Here is a 22,340-nt window from a genome sequence, read left to right on the forward strand (position 1 = left end):
ATCTACTAAATAAATAAATAAAGGAAACACTAATACAGACAGCCAGGTTTCATGACTCCAAATTCTAGATTAATATTTTATAGATACTAACTCACAAATCAGACCTTATTAGAACTTGAAACATGCATGTTGGAATATCAAGGATAACAAAATAGGAACAGAACAGGTTCGAATGTAGGATACAGAGCTTATAAATAATATTTATATTTGAAGATAATAATGTTATACATCATTAGAAAGAAAACAAAAAATAGACTACACATTTATTTTCAAATTATTTACCTAACTACTAAAACAAAATACAGTGTACAGGTACAAAATTAATCACATTAGTTCACCCTCATACACTACAAACCACCTCCACAAGACCCAACAATCTGCAGCAGAAGTACCAGCAGTAACAACTATCAATAAAGTGTAGTATACAAGGTGTTATAATTAATGTTACATACTTTGAGTGCTACGTCTGTTACCGAACAATGTGCTTTCTTCTACAGAATTATCATTCATCAAAATTTAAAAAAAAAACAAAATTCTAATGAATGAGTTCTAAAACCAACTCTTTCGAAATGAAGAGTCCACTGCAAGAATGATGGATGTCATTTGGAATGCATTTTGCAGGAGAAGCAATTGAAAGTTTGAAATGCTTAGCGCTCAAAGCTTAACTGTGATTTTCCGATCATTACTGGACAATGACTATCAGTGTTAATGTCATATAACTCTGTATGTACATTCTATACGTCTTAAGCTATGCATTGACAGTCTTGGTTCATTTTCGACAAGAAAGTGACATCAATCATTCTTGTAGTGGACTCTTCAAATAACAAGTGGCATACATAGAATTTTGTCAAAGGGGAAGGGGGAGGGATCGTTATTAAATTGTTTACATTTTACATTGGTACCGGTATTTCAAATTTTGTGTACTATTATTATTATTATTATGTCACAGTACATTTATTAATATTATACTATTTCTTAACAGAACATATTCATGAATATCCTTATACACTGTGAGGGAAGTGAGACAGTATGAACTAGTATGGAATACCGCCACTGGTTTCTATGGCCAGAAAACATACCGTTAGTGAAAAATGACATACCGTCACTGAAAAAATGTGATCGTAAAAATTTGTTGATACATTTCTTCACAGCAAAGAGTACCATCTGTTTGCTTCGTAAATGTAAAGCACAGCCTTCTGAAACTGTATTCAGTGTGTATTTGATAAGTCAACCCCTGGAAGCTTACAACGGTAGTATTTCAAGTATAGAAGGCTGTGGTCTGTAGCTTGTGGTGGCCATTGTTGCCAATTTAGTGACTGTTTTTTTTGTTGCACTTTTTATTAATAATTAAGTAAGGCACTTTGAAGCTTTAACATTATTTTAAATGATAAATCTCAAAGGACATTGCAAAATAATCTAGTAAATAACTGAAGTAAGCTGAAATTATTTTGTTACAGAGGCGTATACTGGTTAAAGGGTTTGGGCTACTGCTGACCCTATTATTACACAAAATATATCTAACAATTACTTTAATTTTAATTACTATGGTAAAACTAATAATACAAAATTATTACATTATGTTATATTATAAACTTTTTCTTTTGTAATTTCCTTGGGCTACCACCGGTAGCCCCGGTAGCCCGCAAAATACGCCCCTGTTTTGTTAAGAAATTTAATGTGTTGCGTAAGCTTCAAAGATTCGCGTTACTGACTGCACGAAACAATTTATTGTAGCCTATACATCATGTAGGCCTATGTGTATGTTGTAAGGGAGGGGGTATGCCTTTTTTAAATAGAGGTATGCCAGAGAAAAATCTTGGGGTAGCATACCGCCTCTGATTTTTTCCCACTTCCCTCACTGCTTATACAATCTTTGAAACGTAATTTTTTCACAACCATCAAATTTTTAACAAACAAGTTCAATTCCATACTGTGTCAGCTTCATTTCATTACAAGGTCGGTACTAGGCGGTAGGTCTCTCTATATTAAAGATAGCATTGTTATAATTCGAACGTGTCGCAGCACCAAACACAGGGATTATATTGAAAAAGGGGTAGGAGGACTATGCCTTATGTCGATGTAAATTTTGTGGGCTAATGTCTACCCAAAGTTAATCCTTGCCCACCTCTATGCTCTCTCCCACCTAACTCCACAAAAATACTGAAGTTCAACTGTATTAGTTTGTTTCTGAACTCCTGGAACAGGAGAAATACTTCTGGGCAAGAGGAAAATACGGACTAGAGGAATAATGGGTACAGTGGTAATACAATGAAGAACAATGGAACAATCCACTATGATCTCTCATGTAAAATGCTCTCTGGTATTAATAAAATAGTAATGTTCCCTGAGACAGCCTAGCAAAAATTATCTTATCAGACTACAAAACTCAATGATAGTTCGTGAACCAGCAACCAATTTGAGTTGTTAAATTTTTGCAGTATTGCTGTTAAAATATTCCCTTACCTTCCACAATATTTTAAATGTAATGACAATTTTAAGGCACTACATAAATTTTTAATATTAAACGACTATGTGGCAACAGTGTTTCATCTGACTGCGACAATGCATTGCTTTCTGTTGCGAATTTGGAAGACTGGAAACAAGTACCTATTATATAACATTTGTTTTGTTTTCAGACAAGTTATTAAATAAATAATGTTAAAATGTCCAATCTTATGACTTATCAATTTAACATTAACATTTGTTAATATATGTTAAATATAAATAATGTGTAAACGTTTTCATCTTTTACGGCATCATCATTATAGCAAGAACTTCAACTTACAGTAATAATGGAAACAATACATGTAAGGTTATTAATATTTATATTAACATTTGAATTTCAATCCAAATAACCAAAATATTATTAAATAAATCTATTTCAATCTAAAATAAATGTATGGTATATATTTTGCAGATACAGTAAAACCCCGATTATCTGTCACCGTATTAACTGATTGGTGGATTATCCGACTGTCTTTCTCCCTCGCTCTTTTTGTTTTGCAGAAAAAATATGAGTACTGTACATTATATTAGTACGAAATTTTTTTCTACAGAGTGTTTTTTACAAACCTTTACCTTTACACACTATGATTTGCTCTTTGAGTGGTCGTACTGTCTAACTTCTATGCAAAATGTCTTCCACAGGTGTCAAAAGAAAACGTGTTTGCTACGAAAAAAAAAGTGCAAGTAATTGAGTGGTTTGGGAAATGAGAAACTTGTCTCATCACAATATGAGATAGGAATTACAACTGTGTGCAATTTAATGAAAAACAAAATATAAAGTGCATCAAATTTGTAAACATGAGACCTCTACTATTCCTATCTTTCCACAGACAGCTGACGTATGGAGTTTCCTTTGCCATTAATACCCGTCGTTGAAAACTAGACTTAAATTAGTGAACTTATGATCCACTACCTAGCGTGTTAGAAGAAAAGACCACGGGGGAAATGACGAAACTGTATTATGCACTTAGTTTATGATCACCTTTTATAGTACGGATTATCCAATTTTTTCGATTAACCGTTCACTCCACCCCCTTCATTATCACGGATAATAGAGGTTCTACTGTATTCAAGAATGACTTAATAGCACACCACAAAACAAGCTTAAAAACAACAGAAGACTCAAATTTAATTTTATATTACGTAGAATCATTACACATCTCAACAGACACCACGACATTAACGTAATATTACGAATTATTTTATGAATTATGACAAATATAAAATGAAGATATAAACTACATCAACAAAGCTTTACATAAATAAATTGAGCTATATATTACAAACACAATATCATATACCAGTATTTAAACACATAGTTTGAAAATGTATTTGAATTTAAAATTGTGACAATTTAAAATACACATGTAACTGAAACCATTATACTTACTTACTGGCTTTTAAGGAACCCGGAGGTTCATTGCTGCCCTCACATAAGCCCGCCATCGGTCCCTATCCTGAACAAGACCAATCCAGTCTCTACCATCATATCCCACCTCCCTCAAATCCATTTTAATATTATCTTCCCATCTACGTCTCGGCCTCCCCAAAGGTCAATTTCCCTCCGGCTTCCCAACTAACACTCTATATGCATTTCTGGATTCGCCCATACATGCTACATACCCTGCCCACCTCAAACATCTGGATTTAATGTTCCTAATTATTTCAGGTGAAGAATACAATGTGTGCAGCTCTGCGTTGTGTAACTTTCTCCATTATAACATGAGTTTTATGTATTTCAATACTAAATAGAATTGATGATGCTGTAAAAGGTGAAAACGTTTATACATTATTTATATTTAACATGTATTAATAATTGTTAATGTTAAATTGATAAGTCGTAAGATTGAACATTTTAACATTATTTATTATATTATATAAGATGTTTCAGAACACTTCAACTTTTCTTTTATAATTTTTTCAAAGCTTCTCATATCAATGTGCATAAACTGACAATTTTCGTGCCTGAATTTGTTTTTTTTTTTTTATTGTAGCTTAAACATATTTTTGATTTACATTTAGGTGGAGCTTGAAGGAAAACTTAATACCATTCAAATTACTATTAATATAATTAATTATATAAAAAATTGCCTTGATCAGTAAAAATCTACACTCAAGAAGTTAATGGTAAAGGGCACAAGAAAGGGAGGTTGAGGTAGGACGTAGGAAAATTTGCCTGCTATCCCAGAGTTACCTTTGGGAGCCCCAATACTCATTAACAAAATAACACATCCAAGATGCCTCTTTCTTATATTATGAAGACTAATGTCCATTTTAGAAAACAAAGATTGGCTGTCTATGAAAGTCGTCTACTACCAATTAAGCTCTTCTCATCTGAAAGTTACATCAAATTGAAAATAACGACATCATCACTCAATAAGTCTCCAGAATGCTGCAAAAACCACCAAAACAATGAACCTTGAAAGACTTAAAAATAAATACCCGTATCAAAGTCTTATTAAACAAGTCTCTAAAAAATATTACAGAGACGTTTAAAAATTAGAAAGAAATATGGCAGAATCACATTTTTTGACTGGAAACTGGCATGAATTGTTACACACTGAAGAATTTGTTTATAAGTGGTGCCACATTTTCAGGGTTGTTGAGGTGAAGGTGATGGCTTCCATCGACATCATGGTGCTCACACTGCTTTATCTCTTTCAGAGTTTGCATGTAAACCCGTCCAATTGCGCCACCAAGCAAGAATCCTTGTTTACCTCTAATACTCAACACTTTGCACTTTATTCTTCGTGCTAATTCCATGAGTTGTTCATCTTGTGCAACACCAATCCAAGGTGGTTTCACTCTGGGATCACGTGACAGGTAATACCTGAGGCATAAAATTAAGTATATATTTCAGAAAAATGAAATGAAGTGCCAATCACCTGAGTGCATGATCATAATAAAATGGCGTTTCCACTTTTGCAACTGTGTGGGAATCGAGGCAAAGTAGAGTTAGAGATGCGCAGTTATTGTTGCTGCAGCAAGGGAAGGCTGCAATTCCTCTTGCACACATTTCGTTTTTGAGGTGTGCACATTTTCCTGCGCTATACTAGGATTTTGGACCCAGCAGTCCGAAGAGCAATGTCAAAGCTTGTACCTGTAGCTAATGCTGCAGCTGTTTGGATTACTGTTAAGATGCAAAGACTTACCTGACAAGCAAGTACAGTAGAGCCTCAATTATCCGTGATAATGAAGGGAGCGGACTGAACGGTTAGTCGAAAAAATCGGATAATCCGTACCATAAGACATTTTCGTAAATTTAGTGAATAACACAGACACTTTCGTAGTTTCCTCCGTTGTCTTTATTTAACAAGCTAGGTAGTGGATCAGAAGTCCACTAATTGAAGTCTGGTTGTCAACGACTGATTTTTAAGGAAAAGGAAACTCCTTGTAATTGCTGTCTGTGGAAAAATTGAAATAGTGGAGTGTTCTAGATTTACATACTTTATACTCCAATCTCGTATTCTGATGCGAAATGAGGTACAGTTTTTCTTTCCCCAAACCACTCAATTATTTAGGTCTACACTTTTTCTTTCGTTATTTAGCACAAGATTTGTTTTGACACCCGTAGAAGCCTTTTTATATAGAAGTTACACAGTACGACAACTCGAACAGTAGACCGTATTGTATAAGAATAAAGGCTTGCACTGACATACAGTACCTAGAAAAAATAACGTGCTAATACAATGAACAGTGCATCATATATTTGTGCAGCAAAAAAAGAAAAAGCAAGAGAAAAACAGACGAATAATCCAACAATCGGTTAATAAGGTGACGGATAATCGAGGTTCTACTGTATATGATTCAACACACATACATCTCTAGTTCAAATGATAATCTACTTTACTTTCCCTTCTGTAAGGTATCCAAAATGGTTGTGATGACACAGCAAAGCACAAATTCATCTCTGTGTAGGCACAAAATCTCCTCTCTTAGGCTCGAGCCGGGTACGGTTCAGAACATGCTCACTCCAGCCATTTTCAACCAGTGTGCCGCGGCACATGATCTGCTGGTGTGCCACGAGAAAATGAAAATAGTAAAGGTTGTCGTAGCAAAAATTGGAAAAATAAAAGTGAAAAGAAAGTGAGAAAACAAGGGTCAACTTTCAGCGAACATAGCACAAGTCAACATTCAGTAAATACAGTGTAGGTGTGCTATTGGCACAGGAGACAATGACTAACATGCACCTAGGGTTGTCAAATCAGTATCAGAATATCGTAACAAACTTAGAAATATCGTATTTTACTTGTCTTTATGAAAAAAAAAAAAATCAATCCTAAAAACATGATATTTTAGGAATAAAAAACAAAAACAGAAGAAGAAGCAAAATTTCACTACATATCATGTTTAGTAGATCGAGATGTAGTCTGTATAATTTTGGCAGTTTACATCGTTTGCACCCTGTATACAGGGTGATTCACGAGGATACAAATCATACGACTTTAAGAACTTGATTCTTTATAGTTTAATTATGCATCCCAATGTACAGTCTTGAAGAATTTACAAGAGTGGCGTAATTTGTAACAATTGTTGTGATAAATGCGTAAGAAAACGTAATTTTGTAGTTAAAAATCGGAGACTGCCTCCGTAGTCTGTTGCTCAGCATGCTGGCTTCCAGATCAGGAGGTCCCGGGTTCGATTCCCGGGCTCGGCTCTCGGTGAAGAAGAAAAATTCCCTGGGTGTTTAGAGTCTGGAAATTTGTGTGAATGTGAGTGTGATTGTGAGTGTGCCGGGTTAATATTAATTAACCAATCATCACAAATATAAAAAAAATACATCAGGACTGTCGCTGGGCAGTAACCTGAACACACATTTCAGCATCACATTGTTGACAAGTAACTCTATCTGTTAGCACAACCATAAAGCATCTAATAGATGCTATAGAGTTACCAACAACGAAAAAAAAAAAAAAAAATCTGAAAAAAAATCTGTATGAAGCAACTATGGAATTTACAACACATTTTTAGCTTCAGAATACTGACTAATTAAAGAAATGATACTCCTGAATAGTTCAATCGTTATCTATAATATTCGTTTACCCTTAAAACTCAAGAATAATGGTATTTTACAAACAACTTCAAATTAGTGTAACTCTGAAAATATTGAGATTAGAACAAATATTCATATGATATTTTTACTCAGAATGTCTTCGGAAATAAGCTCTGTAAGTGACAGTAAATCCTCATGAATCACCCTGTATATTAATTGTCTTTGTTGTTAACCAATGCTTAGTTTTTGACAATTAAGTCATTAACTCTCTTGCTCTCCAATATACGAGCGTGATGTAGCAAAAAGTGTAACCGTTTTAATGTAAGCACCATAATTTTAAGTTATGGCAGTTATATAACCTACACACAGCCCCCCAAATTGTTTGGAGGATCACATCTACTGTTGGATAGCGGGTCCATATGATCTATCCGGCAGGATTGTCAGACAACTCCACCAACCATATCCCCTGTTCATCACTTAGAGAATGCTTATGCATGCCATAGCATGCTGAAATGACATTTCTTTCAGTTTTCATAAAACAGTTGTACCGCTGTGACTCGGTCCCCAGAGCCTCATCTGTTCAAAACAGGTTGCACCACGGGAAGGTGAGGATGGGAATTGAGTAGGAGAGGTTATGGAATGCACTTCACTACTCCTTGCAACCCACTCTATTGAGTGTTATAATCGTGTCGCTGTTATTCCCAGCGTGACTCCTCCTCTTTGCTTACGTCTTAGGAAGTCAAGGCTCTATAAAGTCTAGGTAGGTAGTATCGTTCGCCATTTTTGTTCTTTCGTTGCCTAGCTACCAGACAAGGGATCTATTTGCCACACCGGCAATTTATTATCAATTGCCACAAGGCAATTTTTTAAACATTAACATGTCGTAGCTCCTATGATAATAAATCAAACGCACTGTAATTGAGCAAATAAATAATTGAGCGGAAATTAACGTCCTCGTGTGCTTTCTGCGAACGCCAACGAAAGAGCCAAAATGGCGGGCGATTATATTAAGTATTTATCCAGCTTTAGGAAATGCATGACATCTTCATTAGCGAATCACAAGACGTACACATTTAAATATAGCCGACCTGCAACGTAATTGGCTGCTAGAAATTAGAGCAACGGGACTATAGGTATGCTATTTAACCACGATCGAATATTTCGTAACAGAACTGTCAAATTTTATAAAAATCCAAGTGAAGTTATCCAATAAATGTGTGAAAATACCATAAGCTATATATATAATTAAGAATTATCACATTTCCCCCAGTCTGCTCTTCACTTTGAAATGAAATAGCTGATGGGATATGAAACCCATGCTATGGTATGACTCATATGATGCAATGTTGACTGGCAAGATTGGGCAGCTCTTTATGGAATAATGATAATGCAGAACTAGTGAAATTACGACGGAAGGGAGAAGGGAATGCTGTAGAACAGCCGTGACGAGAACGTGACTCATGAGACATTGTCGCTCACAGTGATAGCTGTGCATTTCGCTTGCTTCTAACCTCCGCCAACCCCCACCCTCTCACTCACTGGAGTCAAACTCCGTTCCATTTCTATTTGCCTCTGACCTGTGAGTGGCATATGTCTCTCTCGAAACCATGTACGAAAGTTCCAAGTAGGATGGGAGGACGCATTTTTTTGCTGTCAATATGATGAGAATATTAAATGTATGATTTGTTCACAAGTATTACGAGGAAAACGGTTGTATAACGTAAAACGGCACTATACTACATGTTACTGATGAAACATTAAAAGGTTAAGTGTTATTGTTGTTGTTGTTATCATCATCATCATCATCATCATCATCATCATCATCATCATCTCTGTACATCGATCCTTTTTAAGCAGATGTACGAATAATCCTGTTAGCTCTTCAATTTGAACTCTCTGATTTACTATGTGATGTCAAATGAAAGTTAGATGTAAGGACTTGACAAATGTTGAACTTTCAAATCTTTGCCAAAAAATAAATATCCGAAGCTTCGTTCTTTCGCTTGCTCTGTTGAAGCCATGTTCGCTACAACTTACGTTTGTGAAAAATTATTTCAACAATGACAATAGTAAAAACCAAATTTAGATTACGACTGACAGACAAATACCTTCGTGATCAACTACGACTGGCAGTAAGTGACATAATTCCTGATTTTGAAACTTTGTCGCAGAGACATTCTGAAGACAGTTAATTTTAGGTTGTGACATTGTTCATTTCTTTCTTTGTTACACGTACTAAACATTAGTTTGTAGCCTTGTACTGTATAAAATTATATTTAAGTGCTTGACGTAAGGAAAATGAAAATCCGTTAATAAGTCAGACAGTTGCTTTGCTTCCCCTTCGGGTGTCCGCCTCCCTCCACAGGTGCTATGCATGTTGCAGGTTACACAGTGGCTTGGCGCACGATTACATTTTCGCCACCGCTGCTGTAGAACCTAAATTATCCGTTATAATGAATGGGAAGGTGTTGACAATTAAGTAATTAATTTAATTGTAATATCAGCACTTATGTATTAGCAGCCTTAGAGCAATGAGGCCAATGAAATCATTTAAGATTTAACAAAAATAAAGTTTCTAACCGAAATATTTTTTACTGTTTTTGTCACTGCATACCGTAAGGCTTAATACTCTCTAATTAATTGCATTTTTATAGTTACTCTAGTATGTGTGGATAAAAATTACATTTCAGCTGCTTGAAATTGTATTTTTAGGTGCCTAAAAATCCGAGGTCTACTCATTACATCCAATAAAACTGTGAAGTAACTTTGCCTTGCTTTGTAGATTAATTATGTTGTTGGTTTATTATACATGTTAACAAACGAAATATTGATAAAACATAGACTCCACATGTATAACAAAATGAATACTGAACAACTGTGGACCTAACATTCTAAATGTGCTAAGTGCCAAAAAAACTTTCTGAGATATTGATGAAAAAAATACTGCAAAATGCATTGAGATACCTGCAACCCCGTCTTTTGGCGCACAAACGAGTCACTTACAGTTGAGCTACGACAAAGACATTTAGTATGATATTCTCATATGGATGTTCCTCCCTTAGACTGTATAAAATGAAATTTAAAAAATTGGCATGGTCTGCAGTCACTTCCCCATGATCTCGGTAATTCCTCTAATTTTAATAATTATTTTACATCTATGGAGCTTATTTCCAAAAGGTACCAAATCCACAATTTTCGAAAAATGAGTTACAGATGGCATCACATTCTTAGCGATCTCTAGAACGGAAACAATAAACATATTTCTCGAAAAAGCACCAAATCTCATCTCCAGAAGTCACTGAAAACAGTGTTTTACAGCAGAAAATACCACAATCATGCTGAGTTTGATGCCAAAACATACCAAATCTCAAGCGTCTTTCTATTGGTTCTCGACTTTGCGTCACTGATACGTCACACGTTGTGCTGCAATTTCATTGGGTATTGTGGTGACGTGTTAGTTGTTTGGGCTATTGTGACATACTCCCATTTTACAGTAATATTATAAATTTTCAGTCTGTTGTTAGAGCAGAGGATGAGGATAACACTGATGTTAATTATGATGATTAGAACAAATATAGCCTCCATTTTGTGAAATTTAATTAAGAATGTTTAATATTATGTATAAAATTTTATAGTGCTGGTAAATAATTTCTGTACATCCCCATTCATAACACTGAATTATTCCATGTCAATATCAAAGTTCAGGAGGCTAAGAAAAAAGATTTGAAGGCTTTGTTAGCATCTACGGGCTAGTCTGACATTAACAAACTCCCATTTTACAGTAATATTATAAATTTTGAGTCTGTTGTTAGAACAGAGGATGAGGATGACATTGGTGTTAATTATGATGATTAGAACAACAAACATAGCTTAAATTTGTGAAATGAAAAAAAAATTATTGATAATGTATTAACTTTTACAATGATAGTAAATACTCTTAATTCCTGCACATCCCCATTCATAATACTAAAGTATTTCATGCCAAAATGTACCAAATCCAAACAAAAATCATTAATAAGTTCTTGTAAATGTGTGAAATATCTTTAATATATGTCTAAATATGATTGATAACACATAAAGAAAAATGATATGAAGCCATAACAATATATCATATTTTTTACAGCTATAAGCACTTTTTTTCATTTCCTGTAAAATTAGGTCTGTTGGATTTGGTACCTTTTGAAAACAAGCTCCATATCTATGCCCTCTCGCCTATCTCATCCTAATTGCGTCACCATAGAGCCAATTGGCTGGTCTCTGCATTGAGATGATTCAACAGACTCAAGTCATAATTCAATCGACCCCTAGCCTAAGTGGTTTAGTGGATAAAGCATCAGCACGTAGAGCTGAAAACCCGGGTTCAAATCCCGGTGCCGGAGAGAATTTTTCTCCGTTCCATTACTCTTTCATTGTACGAAGACGCAGAATATCTGCATGGAAACTTCATATGTACTTCGGTACATTAAAATAATATATATGATATGCGTAAATCACTTTGTGATTTAAGATGGCGCTTATTCCGTCGGATCCCGGCCAATCAGTCACTCATACGAGTGCACCTCTGCACATATGTGGACATTGTCCTACGTTCACAGATATCTATGACGTAGTGCAGAGGGCGGCCACCAGAGGGAACCCAAGAGGTGGAACTTAAACTGAGATGATTCGATCGAACACCGGGATGGGAATCCGATGTGGCTTTTTTTTTTTTATCCAATTTAATAAACCCTATTTCACCCTGAGGTATATTAGGGTTATAGTTGGTATCAAAATACATATTTTATAAGCAATAAACAATAATAAAATTATAATACAAAATTGTGGTCAAGGTTACAATCCACATGAATTATGTACAAGAATGCACCTTAATGAAAGAATGGATCGTTTCATAAAGCCTCAAGGCATGTCTCTATATTTATATCTAACGGTTATAGGAAGAAATATAGTGGATAAAGCATCAGTACGTAGAGCTGAAAACCCGGGTTCAAATCCCAGTGCTGGAGAGAATTTTTTCTCCGTTTGACTACTCTTTCATTGTACGATGACACAGAATATCGGCATGGAAACTTAATATACCTTACCTAAGAGCCAATTGGCTAGTCTTTTATATTGAGACAACTCATCTGCCTAAGGTATTTCCGTGGTATTCCTAAGGCACTAAGACAAATGTCGGGATGAGCCCTAAGAGAAATGGGCCACGGACCTACATGCCCTACCTTATAAAGTTCCCCAATTTCCGACAAAACGACATAAATGCCCTGGTTCAGCATCTATAAAATACCCGTTACATGGACGAGGTTACTTGTCTCTAGTCGCATGTGAAAGACAGAGAACCTTTCAATTTGCAGATTTAGAATTCGTGGCGTCTCTTCTGAAGGCCTTCATTTGTCTTAGTCATCAAACAACAGATGAACGAATCTTCTCAACTCCATCTGCACTGCGAAATGACGAAGTTCCTTTCAATGTGCAGACTTACATCTTCCGCCACTTCTTCTTTGTCCTGTCCCATTATCACTTTGATCACATTTCCGTCCCCTCGTATATGTGGTATCTAAGAAGCTACGTCTATTTTAAGCTTTTCCCCTTCAAAATTTTCTAGAGCTCCTTCAGTGGAGCAGCGTAATCTGGAGTAAGACAAGTGGCCAACAGGCTTGGAGCTCACATATTGTTTCTTTCAGCCCCGAACCCTTTGCGAGGACGGGTTTTGCGTACTTTTTTAATTTCTCCTCCCACTTCAATTCAATTCAATTCAATTCAATTGGCGTGGCACTTAGTACATTAAAAGTTAGGTCTTCAATTATTGGATAGATCACAAAGGAGCTGATATTCACCAATAATAAAGGTATCCCCGTCACACGACATGAAGGTACTTGGGGGACATGGAGGTAGAGCTCCATGCTTTCCATGACCTCGGCACTAGAATGAGGTGGTGTGGTCGACACCACGCTCTGACCACCTTTTACCCCCGGGAAAGACCCGGTACTCAATTTTATAGGAGGCTGAGTGAACCTCGGGGCCATTCTGGAAGCTTGGCAACGAGAAAAATCCCGTCACCACTTGGGATCGAACCCCAGACCTTCCAGTCCGTAGCCAGATGCTCTACTAACTGAGCTACCCGGCCACAAAGAGGAAAACAAATCATAGTATTATTTGCACTCTTGCCAACTATGACTGACAGTTTTGTAATGAAATAGATTTTTTTAATTCGAAATCTAGAATGAGTTTTATTATTTTCATAAAATATGAATTTGTACATCGAAATTGCTTTCTGTAACACGAAAAATGTGTTACCTGTAATTGTTGGTCTAACTTATATAGCTTCGTGAACTATATGATTCTGAATTTTGGTAGCACTGTAACTATCAATATGGCGCGATACCTAGTCTTGGTTCTTACTGTAACATATCATGTCTTTAACCAGATTACACAGCATGCATGTGCTAATTCGCGTTCTATGATACTACTATCAGGAGTAATGCATTTGCACTCCTGTGTTCGATGGTAATAGCTTTTTCTTGGGTGATTTGTGGTTTGTATTTCGCTCATTTAACAACACAAAACATACGGTTAATCCGCAAAACAGATAACTGGACAGAAAATCGAGGTTCTACTGTACTCTGTGAAAACCTGTTTCTTGGTACACCATAAACTTTGCTACAATTTGCAACAACTTGGACTTGAGTCTGTAATGTATGATTTAGTCAACAGTATACCACAAAATTTTAAAATTAAAAATTACTGTGATTATAAGAGCAATAGTGTTACCTGTCTTTATTCTTTTCTGATTTCTTCATTCCCCTTCTTAGAAGAACTTCACAAGATTCTCTCGTCACCGACTTGAACCTGCCCTCATACATTTTATCTACCAGTTCTTCAATTGTATAGTCTGGTGGATCAGATGCTGCCATCCTCTCCTCTATGGCAAGTGTTTGCTCCATGGAGTCTCTTAATGCATCAAGTAATGGCTGAGCGTCCGATATGAGTGATCGACCACATTCTATCCCAACCAATTTTTCCACGTCATCTGGGTATAACCCAGCATAAACAAAAGCCATTGCACTTCCAAACGAGTGGCCTGTAATCAAGTTGGTTTATTAAAACCATTTAACAGTTTTCAACTAGCCTACATATACAGAATAAGACACTTAAAATTACCACTTTAAATATGTTTTCGATCAAATCCTACAAAACTGTGTCTAACGTAGCAATGCAAGCAATAGCAGGGACAATGCCAATACAGCAAGCCCTGCATCTGAATAAAGATATGAACGCGGTTAGAAGAGGCTTACCCACCAATGCAGTTCTGCCCAAACTCAAGAAGACTGAACTACCAACAAGATACGGAGGAATCCATCCAAAAGACAACAGCGTAACAATAGGCAACAGTGGTACAGTCATCCCAGCCAATATACAGATCTTCACGGACGGGTCAAAAACTGAAAAACATGTCGGAGCAGGCATGGTCGCAGAAGAAAATTCAATGGAGATCTACACCGAGGCACGTAGACTGGACAACGAATGCTCGGTATTCCAAGCAGAACTTCTAGGCATCCAAATGGCAGTAGACTGGATTCAACAGCAAAGTAAAGATAAAATCTCATATGCAATACATGTAGACTCGCAAGCAGCTCTATTTGCCATCGCAAACAAAAGAACTACACAACCAATAGCAGTCTACATTAGAAAGAAAATTATCACTCTCAAGAAGTCAACTCATCAGCTTTACAAGGAAAAGAAATAAAATAGTCGCATCGTAGGGGGTGAAACCATTCCGGAAGTTAACAAATGTAAATACCTCGGAATAACATTTAGCAGCGATCTCGGCTGAGGGGAACACGTTACAGACACAGCGAGAAAAGCATGGAGAGCGTTACACTTTGTGATGAGGGTACTAAGAAAAGGTTCTGATAAATCCAAAGAGATTGCATATAAATCACTAGTACGTCCAGTAATGGAATATGGTGCTGCATGTTGGGATCCTTACAGATTAGAACATATTAAGACACTGGAAAAGATTCAAAAACGGGCTCTTAAGTGTTGTCGGAAAAATTCACCATTAAAATGGGACACACTCAAGGACAGGAGAACGCGAATTCGATTATGCACACTGTTCAAAACATACAGAGGTGAGCCTGCCTGGAGAGAAATAAAAAAATAGGTTGCAGCCGCCAAATTACTCTTCAAGGAACGACCACTCATATAAATTGAGGGAAAGAAGGCAGAGGACGGACACTGGAAAGTTTTCTTTTCTCAATCGTACTATCAGAGACTGGAATGCTTTACCTGCAGACTTACTAAAGGCTTTACCAACAACCAAAAATGCATTTAAAAATAGGCTTAAGGACCTTACTAATAGACGGTAATTATACACAGTATTTAAAGGGTGTAAATGATATGTTGTTATTGAAGTGTTGTATCAGTGAAGAATTATGTTGTGTCAGTGAAGAGTGTTGTATCAGTGAAGAAGTATGTCATGTCAGTGAAGTGTGCTGTGTAAGTGAAACGTGTTCCTGTCAGTGAAGCTTTATAGTTTATAGTGGCAGTGCATAGTATTTGAACAGTGAAATGTTTTTGAAGTGTTAGTGAAATCAGGATAGAATCAGTGAAATGTGTCGTAGTTCCATTGCAGTGAGTGAGTTGACAGCGAAATGAGTGTAATTTGAAAGGTACTTGTGCAGATATGAACATATCATACTCGTGGGTTTTAGTTCGATCTTAGTTTTAAGATACAAATTAGATTTATTTCAAATGTTATTTTAAGTGATCATTTCATTTAATTTAGTATGTCGATGTCGATGATGTTGATGTTGTTGTTGTTTATGTTGATGATGTTGTTGTTGCTGTTATTAATTATTGTTAGTATTAATTATTAGTATTATTATTAATTGTATTTTTAATTAATAAGTTTATTATTGTCATTATTGAGTGTAATTAGTTACCACTGACACCGGGTATATACCCACTGCAGTGTGAATAAATATATACATACATACATATCTCACTAAACTGGGTCAGAGGACATACAGGAATCAGAGGAAATTAACGAGCCGACTACCTAGCAAAGATAGCTGCCAGTTATAAAAGTACTATAGCCTACAACTCCATCCCTATGTCTCCAGCTAAGCAACTTCTGGAAAATTACTACATAAACATTTGGAATGCAACTTACATCAACTCCGAGGTAGCACATCACACCAAACAGTTTATCCCCTCTATCCACCACAGGCTCTCTCTCCATCCCTATGGCCTAATTACATTATCACCCAATTCCTGACCAACCACGGTTGTTTCCGTACATATCTTCACAGGATCAACAAGGCACCATCCCCACTATGTAACTGCCCAGAAAAGTCACCTCAGACAGCAAGACACCTTCTGACAGAATGCTCCTTGTACTCACGAGACCGGCCTCGTGTTCTAACAACCCAAACGCTGCCCTAGATACTGAAGTTCCACATCAACACTGTCGCCATCACAAACTTCATCAGCAACATCTTCCGCACACTTCAAGAATAGACGCTAAACAATCAATTGTAGTCACCACTAATGCAAAAATATCTTGTGATATGCCTATGGCAAAACACGGGTTGTAAAATAGCATGTAAATAAAAAAAAAATATATATCTCCCATACGATTACTGGTCAGCCATTTTTTTATAACAGACACCCCATACCGGTTCTAAAAAAAAAAAAAATTACAGTAAAAACCCGATAAGACGCTGTTCAAGGGACCACGTGTAAACCGCGTATTAATTGGGACTGCGTATTAGGCAGGTACATTAATTTTTATTTATATACAGTATCTATTAGCATTTTTCCTTATTGAAATACATGATTTATGAAAGATAATACAGTATTACTCCATTATGTAATTACTGTACTGTAATATCAAAGACATTTACAATATGTACTGTACTTAATTCTTTCGAAAAAAAAAAATATACTGTTGTTTGCCATGTGCGTGCTCTCATGTTTATAATATTTCACTTTCCTACGCTTACATCCTTCCGACGTCGCAGCTGCAGTCGCGATTTCTTATTATCGTCCATAATGTCCATGATGGGATCCCTAATGAATCAGAGTTGTTTCTGATTAAGAGTACTGTTTTCATCGTACTTTCGTAATATTTCCAATTTTTCCAACATAGAAAGCACTTTTCGTTTAGCACTGATTGTAACCACACACACAGACACTTCAATACACTAAAGGACAACAAACTGCCCAGCAAAAATTTCCAGAATTTTATTACGGCCGAGTGAGGAATGCTGCTTGAGACAGAGGGTTAGCAAGAAGGTGGGGTATTGTAACTGTAAGCCTATGTACAACGCATAGGTAAAGAGTCGAATAAGAGAGTGTAACAAGAGGGTGGGATATTGTACAATATGAAGGTTTAAATGCGCTGTTAAAGGGTCGAATACTTTTCAGGTTAATGGCACCAGTGAGTTCAATGGCCAAAATCTTTCATTGCTGTTACATTGCTGAAAAATACATCGAAAATATTCCACAAAAATAGCGTATTATGTTAGACTAGAGCACAATAAACGGGGTATTTTATAAAGGCATTATATATGAAATGTTCAGGGACAGGACAAAAAAAGTGTATTACATGGGATAACGTAATAAGTGGGCGCATCTTATCGAGGTTTTACTGTATTTACCATGATGTAAAAATAAGATAATAATGTGTAGTAAAATATCTTAATATTTCACAGCTTAATGTGTTCACAGAATATTTGTGAAGCATTAATTTTCCGTGTAATATAAGGTAAAATCATGTGTTACATGTTAATAGTCACATCCGTTGCAGAAGGTAATATTATTTTCTTTCAATTAAAATAAATAATCATCCAATCCACTGCGGGCTACAGCAAGAAGATGCACTATCACCTTTACTTTTTAACTTTCCTCTAGAATATGCCATTAGGAAAGTCCAGGATAACAGAGAATGTTTGAAATTAAACAGGTTGCATCAGTTGCTTGTTTATGCAGATGACATGAATATGTTACGAGAAAATCCACAAACTATTAGGGAAAACACGGGAATTTTACTTAAAGCAACTAAAGAGATGCATGTTTCATTTCATGAATGAAAAACAAAGTATAAGAGCTTACCTACCTACAACAGATATCTTGTTCCATTGGAAATAGTTCACAATACGTCTTAAAAGTATAACAGCGTCCATGAAGTTAGATGCACCGCAAACGGGAAAATATGAAGACAATCCATGGCCCATTATGTCAACAGTTAAAAAACTGGGTAGATTCAGTAAGGGCGCCAGAGTATCAAATGTGCCACAATTGTCATCCCAGCCATGTAGACCCAACACTGGTTGCACATTTTGATCACCCCACCATTTACCTGCAAACACATCATCGTTATCAATATCTCCTTCCATTCACGAAGTAGGTCTTATTGTTCATCTGTTTCGGCCTAATATATTGCTGTTACCAATTGTGTTAGAAAGCTTACACAGAAAAGAAATTAATTTATAACACAAAATTGCGTGTTGTGCAGTCGCAATTCAGTTCCCAACCACCATGCTTTGGCACCCGATACAGGATCATGCGCCATAGAAAGTCTGCCATTGACTTGGGTCCCTAGGAAGCTGATATGGTGTTGTTCATATCCATATTTACTTTTCACCTGCTGGTAAAATTCATGTTCTGGGGAATAATAAGTTAATTAAGTAGTAAAATATCGCTGCAATTGAAAAGTATTGGGAATAAATTTGAATAAGGAACAAAAAAAAGTTTTCTTCCCAGGCAGGATTCGAACCACGAAAGTCTTAGTTACCAGTCTATTGTGCTCTGGAGTGAACAAGGCTCTGAAACCAGCTACAAGGGTCGGTCCGGTTTTTTTTTTTTTTTTGCCACTACTGTACATATCAGCCAGAACCTCAATCAGAGGTAATTTGAGCGACAACAAGGATTTTAAGTTATAGCTAAATTGTGAAATGTGACAGAAAAATAGTAACATCTGGAGGAAATCTGCAACACAGTTTCTGTTCAACTCCTCTCGACCTCACACGAGTTTGAACTTCAATATCATATACGAGGAAGTAAATGTTCAATGTTCTTATAAGGGTTGGATAAAAAGTAATGGCAACAGTTCGATATTTATGACATGGCTTTATTCACAGGGGTACAACATTTACGAACTTTCTATATAATCGCCCCCCCTTATTTATTACCTTTTGCCAAATGTTTGGAAGGCGTCGTACACCATCAGCGTGTCCATCTTTGTTGATGTTCTGTATTGACTGCCCTAAAGCACGGGTAAGTTCATCTCTGGTATTGTACCGGGTCCCTCGTAGTGATTCTTTCATTTTGGTGAAAAGATCGTAATCGCATGGATCATATCGGGTAAGTACGGTGGATGTTCCAGTAGTCCGCGTTTTCCACCTGCCTTGGAGGTACAGCGTGGTGCAGTATTACCCCATCAATGTCATACTCCACAATGAACATCTCCTTCACAGCACTTTGTGTAGGGCACACTTTCTTTGGACGAGGAGAACCGGGATGCTTCCATTCATTTGATTGGCGTTTCAAGTTTGGTTCATACGAGCGAGTCCAGGTTTCGTCCATAGCGACGATTCGTCCAAGAAAGTCGTCACCTTAACTTTGGTACCGGTGCAACAAGGCCTCCCGGAACGCTTTAACCCATCGTGCAACTGTGTGATATGGCAACGCTGCATTGCCACATGCTTCACGCAGTCCCTGAAAACATTCTTATGCACTATGACCTCGTGCCATTTCAATTTTGATCCAGGAACGTTGCTCTAGTTTTTTAAGGATGGTCTTAGGGCGCTCGCACTATCCCTATGAAAGTGAACGTTCTACACACTGCAGTAGATTGATGGAGTACTGTCGCCGCTGGCTGCAGTAACTCATCTAACAGTCCTTGTTCATGTCCACACAGCTGGCAGCTCTCGAACGCAGCATCGTCACGTGACAGCAGTGTTGCCATTACTTTTTATCCAACCTATGTATAAGTCATAGAATGTCATAATTTAATAATTTCCCAACTACCTGCCACATATCCCCATGGTACTGGAATTTGCACCTCCTGGAAAGGTTTCTGAGCTTCACGACAGACTGTAACGTATTTACAACTCTGTTGACATTTATATGTTGTATTCTTGTGCTGAGGGCCCAGTGCAACACGACAGAGCATTACTGATCTTGATCTGAAGGCCATTGTAACCTGTAAGTGAAACATATGTTCTAGTTATTCGTCTGTTGGTAAGTTATATGTCAAGTTAAACTTACTGTCACCAAGAAACAATTGGATTGCAATTAATTAAAGCACAGGTAACTTGTTTCATTCAATTAAACATTTGTTTCCTTGGGAAACAGGTAACAGGGGTGATGGCTGTGCCAAACAAGTACAGGAAAGAGAATATTTGTGATACTTTTTGCAAAATCTGACAAACTGCAGTCCTGTAAGTGGTATCTACATTATTAAAAATTAAGTTTATAATTTTATCCCTTGATTGGTGACCCAGAACTAGTTTTGAATCTACCTTGATTCTTGGGCTCCTAGTCTTCCAGTGAGGCATTACAAAATATCTCATGTATCTCCTTCATAGAGGACATTGACACAGAAACTTTGATACCGTATGCGGATACATGAATAATACATATTAAAATAATTACAGGCCTATTTAAGATGATAAATGAAAAACACAGTTAGGGTCATTTCGTAGCATTTACACCTTAACCTTTTACCACAAATAGCCTACTAGTAAAAGACGAGTATTTCCCCTGGATCATACAATATTACGTTACTACGAAGTGGCGGTGATGTGTAGAACATTTAATGTTATCTGAATTTCAATAAAAGGGCAGCTAAGTTCTTTACGAGGTGTCGATCTGTCGAACGCGCAGAATATTACTGTTAATATTACTATTGTGACTTTCAAATTCATTGTGTATGAAATATCGGGAAATATCAGTACAATAAAGCCAAAATTTTCAAGTGTGTATGTTTTTCTCTCTTTATAAGTGTATAGAAAATTAATGAAAACTTACACGATCGTTACGTCAAATGACTGGACTATCCTCACCAACCTAACCTAGAACAGGTTCTTACAGGCCTAGTTCATCTTATCTGTTCGTAATTTACATATTAACACTTCACGGTCCCTTTCTCCCTCACCCTGCTCAGATACGGTTGGTTTCATTTTGCAGCTATCAATTCTAAATATCAACAGTTAACTATGTATCCCTATAATTTTCACAGTAACTTACAGAATTTCTTCTTCTTTCTTTCTTTTTCTTTTACACACAATGACTTGTCTGTCGCATATGACGAATGCAAGAAATGTAATGTCAGGCCTAATCATCATAATCGTCCAATTTGTCGTAGATGTAACTTCCGTACTTTGACTCCTGACCCTGATCACACAGGCCTATGCATTTGAGCCATGCGCCTTCGGAAAAGAGATTTTGCAGACATTCTTCTCCGCACTTGTTCCGAAATTTCCCTGCAACTATAACAAAAAGTACGGTACCTACGTTAATTACAAAGAAAATTCCAACTATAAAACGCCTTTGCTACAGTAATAATTAGGGCCCCAAAATTATTTTATCCATATAAAGAACACTATTATTTTCAGGGGCATATTAAAATTGATAACAGCAACTGTGGGTGAATGTAGAATATCCAACGCCCACTGAACGAATATTTCACTTTTATCACTGCCAATGTTGCGCTATAATCGTATATGCAAGGTAGGCTATAACAAAAACCTAAACTAACCAAACCTAACCTGTCAAAGAAGCAACAAGTTATACTAAATATGTATAAAATTGGCCTATGTCTCTATAGTGGGCGGGACAT

The 22,340-nt window shown here is 36.6% G+C and overlaps 1 protein-coding gene across 2 annotated transcripts; it reads right to left on the bottom strand.

Moving 5' to 3' along the window:
- Window positions 1-246: 246 nt before the first annotated feature.
- On the bottom strand, window positions 247-21,935 carry LOC138706682 (probable serine hydrolase). Of its 2 annotated transcripts, none has more exons than XM_069836250.1 (5): window positions 21,749-21,935; window positions 20,528-20,702; window positions 18,615-18,857; window positions 14,264-14,573; window positions 247-5,335 (listed from the first exon to the last, which is right to left on the bottom strand). In XM_069836250.1, the coding sequence occupies exons 2-5, from the start codon at window positions 20,694-20,696 to the stop codon at window positions 5,059-5,061; spliced, it is 999 nt and encodes a 332-aa protein (XP_069692351.1). In that variant the 5' UTR covers window positions 20,697-20,702; window positions 21,749-21,935; the 3' UTR covers window positions 247-5,058. The 2 variants fall into 2 exon arrangements, with proteins under 2 accessions (XP_069692351.1, XP_069692352.1); XM_069836251.1 differs by lacking the exon at window positions 21,749-21,935 and adding an exon at window positions 21,530-21,679.
- Window positions 21,936-22,340: the final 405 nt, after the last annotated feature.

This window comes from Periplaneta americana, chromosome 9 (assembly GCF_040183065.1).
Source record: "Periplaneta americana isolate PAMFEO1 chromosome 9, P.americana_PAMFEO1_priV1, whole genome shotgun sequence".
NCBI classification, from domain to species: Eukaryota; Metazoa; Arthropoda; class Insecta; order Blattodea; family Blattidae; genus Periplaneta; species Periplaneta americana.